At 35.9% G+C, this 5,928-nt stretch overlaps 1 protein-coding gene across 2 annotated transcripts; it reads right to left on the bottom strand.

The window, feature by feature from the left end:
- Nucleotides 1-1,232: 1,232 nt before the first annotated feature.
- On the bottom strand, nt 1,233-4,555 carry LOC110873705 (NAP1-related protein 2). Of its 2 annotated transcripts, none has more exons than XM_022122705.2 (10): nt 4,326-4,555; nt 3,665-3,787; nt 3,482-3,532; nt 3,338-3,409; nt 2,327-2,440; nt 2,180-2,241; nt 2,016-2,076; nt 1,879-1,935; nt 1,733-1,777; nt 1,233-1,486 (listed from the first exon to the last, which is right to left on the bottom strand). In XM_022122705.2, the coding sequence occupies exons 1-10, from the start codon at nt 4,449-4,451 to the stop codon at nt 1,436-1,438; spliced, it is 762 nt and encodes a 253-aa protein (XP_021978397.1). In that variant the 5' UTR covers nt 4,452-4,555; the 3' UTR covers nt 1,233-1,435. The 2 variants fall into 2 exon arrangements, with proteins under 2 accessions (XP_021978397.1, XP_021978396.1); XM_022122704.2 differs by having other exon boundaries at nt 1,879-1,938.
- Nucleotides 4,556-5,928: the final 1,373 nt, after the last annotated feature.

Below are 5,928 nucleotides of genomic sequence, written 5' to 3' on the forward strand. Positions count from 1 at the left end.
CCAGACCAGCTTGAGTTCATCACATGCAGCTTCTGTGCAGAGCCCAATTTCGGTCGATTGTTTTCAGTTAGGATACAACCCAACCACATCAATTTATTTGTACAAGTTTTGGCTGGTTCGACTGATGGACCACGTTGGGCCGGTTTTATAAAGCCCTAAACATAGGAGTGTAAATAAACCAAACATTCAGCTAAACCGTTCGGCAGAAAGTTCATTTATGTTCATTCGTTTAATAAATGAACACAAATAAGAAATTTTGTTCGTTAAGTTAAACAAACGAACATGAACAGAGGTTGTGTTCGTTCATTTATGTTCGTGGACGTTCGGTAATATATTTATTTATGTTCACACGTTTATGTTTATTTATGGTTGTTCATTTAAAGGTTTATTTATGTTATATATTTATTTTATTTGTTTTAGCTTTAAAAACTTTGAAAGTACAGTTATACAATACGTCTTCGCCAACATCTCCCATTTGCTCGTTTCAATTTCAATTTGTGTTAAAACTTGACAAACTTCTTAATTTTTGTATTATGTTTATGATATAACTATGTCAATTATGTTCAAATAGTTATGTTAAGTACTTATTTATTTTTGGTGGATAGATTACGATGTAAAATGCTCTTATTTTATTCTAAAATGTATTTTGTTTGTTCATTCGTAAGTGTTCATGAGCATTTGTTTGTGTTCGATTGTGATCATTTAGTAAGTGTTCATGAACATGTTTTTTCATTAATGAATGAACGAACACAAACAAGGCCTTGTTCGTGTTCATTCAGTTTGTTTATAGCGCTACCTGGACCAACCCAAACAACAATTTCAAGTCAGTGTACTTTTAAAAGTAACCAGTTTTAATGTCACATAACCTAAGCCAACCCATTCAACATATTTTACCACATCTACCTTAACACAACATAACTAAACTGCACAAACTTACATTGCTGAAACCAATGAACATAACAGGTAAATCCATTCTTAACCCAACTCGATTTCTAAAGCTAGTCTTTACTCGAACATATGTGTGACCCATTACACAACCTACCCAACCCGCACATTTTCCACTCATAATCATGGCTTTAGAGTAACCACGAAACTTTTTTTTTTTTTTTTTTTATTTTTGATGATTTTAAACATATAACCAAAAGTTTTGGATGATTATATGATATTAACAGCAACATTTAAAACGCTAATCACTTCCGGATAAATTTTGTTAATAGGCTGTAAATATTCGATGGATGGACAGCACGATGTCGGGCTAGCTAGTGTCCTATTTCTACTTTTGCAGTTGATAAGAGACATTTAAAAAAATAGAACAAAACCATAATTTAGAACTTCAAAATAGCAAGCACCATTTTTAACTATAAACCCGGCCGATTGATAAACGGCTATCAAATCCCTAAAGCTGAAAACTTAGTCGAAAACCTTAACAGACTCACTATTCTTGGTCGTCTTCCTCGTCTTCTTCCGAGTCGTCTGTGCCAATGTCCTGCCAAAAGAACCCAATTAAATTGATGCCTGGGGATTTATGTTTGAAGTTATGTTTGATCTCTAACAAGTCAAATGAGTAAAAAAATAAAAAACTGAAAATAAATCTAGTAAAAAAAGTAAACGGGTCGAAAGGGCAGAGGCACAAGTAGCATAAAAAATCTAATAAAAAAGTTATCAATTTTGACCCGTTACCCAACCCGCTCAATGTTTCCCATATTGCAAATCAGGTCCAATTGTTGGTTACCTCTTCATCATCCTCATCACCAAACTCCTCTTCTTCGTCAGCATCCTTATAATAAAAAATATGGCGTATTCAGTAAGAAGAACACTTCAAGAATCACGGGTTAATTTATATAAAAGGTGAAACATAAAAAGGGTGGAAAATATTACATTGTTGAAATAAGTAAGAGGATTAACCCATAAATCCTCTTTGATCATTTCCGCAACCTGCTATATCATTGAAACATCGGGAAAATCAACAACGGTTTGATTTAAACATATGTAATTAGAAGATGTTGTGAACGTACCCCATCGGGAATTTCATCCATATCATCTTTCCGTTGGGTCCCACTGAACCAGCTAAAGAAGCTGTATCAACATGTCCAAAAGAATACAAAAAAAAAGCTAACACAATTAAGCATGACAAATATGAAGAAAACGAGAAAAAGATAAATAAAAAAAAATTAATAACCTGTCCTCCTCAAGGGGCCGTTTCTTTCCGTTCTTTTCATGTGTAACTCCATTTGAAAGTCCCTTTATAATAACATAACTACCAAGATCAGATGACTACAAAAAGACGTATTAATAAGCGTAAAAATAACAATTTATAAAATGTTACCATGCCCTCTTTCCACTTGATTGGCGTTGCAGTAATTTTTGTAGTTCCCTCATCAAGGAAAGTGATAGTTTTTGTGAGCTTTGTATCCTCAAAGTACGGGTTGGGACTAAAGTTCTGAAACAAGTATGAGATCATATAAATTATTATCAAGCAATTTAATAAAGCAAGACAAGCTATCGCAATTTCATGCATGACGTATAACAAAAGGCTAAGCGTGTTTGGATTGGCATTTTTAGTGTTTGGATGAAGAGATTTTGTCTAATTATATGATAAAACTTTGGGGATAAATAACAAGATTCATTCTAGCTTTAAAAGGTTGATAATCAAAAAGTAAGATAAATTTACCTAGTTACAACCTAACTAGGATCGTAGTCCCCCGCGCATTGGGCAGGGACGCGGTTGGAATTCAGTACGTATCACACACCATGACAACCAATGAATAAATCCGTAAAATTAAACAAAATGATATATAAACGTGTTATGGTATTTGTGTCGTAGCTCGGATCTAAACATCAAAATAATTAAAAAGGTAAAAGTTTAATGCAATATGGTAAATAACAAAGGTAAAAAAGGTAAACAAAGAAAACGATAGGAACTCAACCGGTTTCAGCGCACTCGTTATAGCAAAAAAAAGAGTTAAAAAAACATGTCCAAAAGGGTATCGGCGTGTTCGTTAAAAAAATTAACTAAACAAGCAAATAAAAGTAGGTGCAAGTTAGCAAAGCCCATGGCTCACATTAGCATGGGCTCACTATTAAACTTCTTTTCTTTTATATATAGATAAATTTAAAAGACTTCTACTACCACACAAGACTCCCCCCCCCCCTCCTTTCAAAGAATGTCCATTTTGGTCATTTTACGCACTTTTTATAACCAAATTTGCCAAACGCTCAAACAACGGATCATTTAATTATTTATTACAACTTCAAATAGGAAAATCAAAACCAAACACCATCTCATATAGCTTCCTATACTAATCAAAATTACATAAAACAGAAACGAACTACTTACAAAGGTGATCGAGTAACCCGACTTCACATCTTTCATATCTTCAACTTCAAGAGAGGTTAGATGCTTGAATATCTACGAGAAAAGATGCAAGTCATAACACAAAATTCAAAATGAAATCTTTTTTAACGGATTAAGAAAACTAACTTTTTGGTCTTCGTCATTAAGAAGATCAGAGAGAGCAGGGTGACTCAAGAACTGCAAGAACAAGCCCATATTAGATTTATACGCGATTATGGTATATTGAATAATCAGAATTATATAATTTATGGTAATTAAAACGAGGTGTATGATAAAGTGAAAGCATGATATATCAAATTCGCCACTTACAGCAGTCAACCAAAAGTCGGGAATTGACTTGATAATATCATTCCGCTTGTCGTACACCGGCTTCCTGACCTCATTGTATTTCTGCTCGATCTCCAATACTTTATCACTTGCCTCCTCGTTGATCTGAAGCAAAAATAAAAGATAGGATTATAGGAACCAAGACGCGTTTTGACGTGACATTAAACAATCAATGTTGCGAACCCACGATTTTTTCCCACCATTGGGGCTGATGTTTTGGTCGCTGGATGTCTCTTAACTCGACACCCGAATGTTCGGTTAAGGTCAGTTCACATAAACAATGATAACTTCAATACCCTCGACTCCTCGAGGGTAGGTCAAAAAACCAAAAATTTTCGCCCATACACAGCGGCAAAGCTTGAGATTTCCGACCGGGGGTCCAAAACGTATATACCAAAAATTTCTATAAAACGGGGTACCCAAAAGTTTCTATATGAAAACTACATTGTCTCCACTAACTAGCGAAAAGTTCGGAGGGTCGGCCGCCCCTCAGCCCCCACAAAGCTACGCCATTGCACATACACCACTACTTCAACACTAAATCATCAAATTCTCAAACCAAAACAGAGACTAATCATCAAACATAACTTCAAAATCGCACAATTTCAATTAAAAGTAACGATAATTGTGAAAAAAGATATACCTTTTCGAGCTCATCTTGAACCTCCTGCAACTTTTCAATGGATTGAACAAGGTCAGCGTCAATTTGTTCACCACCGTCTTCGATTTTGTCTCCGACCTTGGGCTTCTTGCCTTTGTCAGCCACCATTTTGGAAACCCTAATTTGGAATTTGGACGATCGGGTGTTAGAAGAAGAAGAAGAAAGTACTTGGGGGGTTTTGAGTTTGTGTAGGGTTTTAAGAAGAAGAAAATTAGGGTTTTGGGAGTTAAGTATTGGCTGCTTCGCGTGGTTGTAGTGGCTATGTCACTAAGTCATCCTGACCGTTGCATTCGTCTTTCATATATTTTTATTATATTTTTTTAATTAAGTAATGAGAAGTGTAAATTTATTGGCCAATTAGTTATTTTCCGCCCGCGCATTACGGCGGGACCCAATGATTACAAAAGGCGTGTCAGCAACGGCAAACAAATACCGAATATCAAAACATAAATAAAATGATGTGGTAAGGATAGTCACTCCGTCATAAAAAACAATTTTAAATAACCTAATATAGAATAATAAGACCCACACGTCCTACACGTTGGAAATTCGGTTGTTTTCAGTTCAGTTATTACGGTGCTAACACGTTAAAATATGGATGAGCTCGGTACCGGTAACGGCAGCGAAAGTACCGATCCAGAAAATCATCGAAATTAGGTACCGACACCGAAAATGCTCGGTACAATACGATATGGTATTTGAAGGTAAAAATCAATAAATACAGGTATGGTGCTAGACCGGTGTCGAACCGAAAGTAACGTTTCTGAAAACGCCAAAAGGTGGGTACCAAATTGGTACCGAAAATGATTTAGTATAGTAAATTTGGTACCGATACGATGCCGATTCGTTTACAGGATTTGATATGATTTGCTCATCAATATTCTAAATATGCAAGTTAATTTTACATGTTACAATTCATTCATTACAGAAAAAGACAAAAAGAAAGCAAAATAAGTTGTTGTGTATATAAAACCTCATTCAAATGAAATACAGTTTACTTACTGTGTGTATGAAAAGTAATCTAAACGGTGCAATTACTTACATTGCTGCGTTGCTACAGGATTTGATGAGCTCGGTACCAACCGGTACCAAAAATACCGTTACCGAAATCCTCAAAAGTGGGTACCGGTACCGAATATACCTAGTATGGTACGGTTCGGTACCGGTCGGTACTGGTACGGTACCGGTATTTGAGGGTAAAAACTGGTGAATACCTGTGCAGAACCGGTACCGAAAATACACCGATTTGGTAAATTTGAGACCGGTACCTATACCCGATACCATTTGCTGATCTCTTAATGATGTATTCCATTCTAATTTTAATTTAAAAAATAAATTATAAAGCACTGTTCCCGTTACCGAAATCCCCAAAAGTGGGTACCGGTACCGAATATACCTAGTATGGTACGGTTCGATACCGGTCGGTACTGGTACAGCACCGGTATTTGAGGGTAAAAACTGGTGAATAACTGTGCAGAACCGGTACCGAAAATACACCGATTTGGTACCGGATATACCTAGTATGGTACGGTTCGGTACCGGTCGTTACTGGTACGGCACCGGTATTTGAGGATAAAACCGGTGA

The sequence above is a fragment of the Helianthus annuus genome, chromosome 8, assembly GCF_002127325.2.
Source record: "Helianthus annuus cultivar XRQ/B chromosome 8, HanXRQr2.0-SUNRISE, whole genome shotgun sequence".
Taxonomy (NCBI): Eukaryota; Viridiplantae; Streptophyta; class Magnoliopsida; order Asterales; family Asteraceae; genus Helianthus; species Helianthus annuus.

Excerpts from the sequence above, each read along its gene's own strand:
- LOC110873705 (XM_022122704.2), bottom strand. The coding sequence starts at position 4,451 with ATGGTGGCTGACAAAGGCAAGAAGCCCAAGGTCGGAGACAAAATCGAA. Across the intron at positions 3,410-3,481 it reads TTAATGACGAAGACCAAAAA|ATATTCAAGCATCTAACCTC; the intron begins GTTAGTTTTCTT and ends CTTTTCTCGTAG. Across the intron at positions 2,077-2,179 it reads CGGCCCCTTGAGGAGGACAG|CTTCTTTAGCTGGTTCAGTG; the intron begins GTTATTAATTTT and ends ATGTTGATACAG.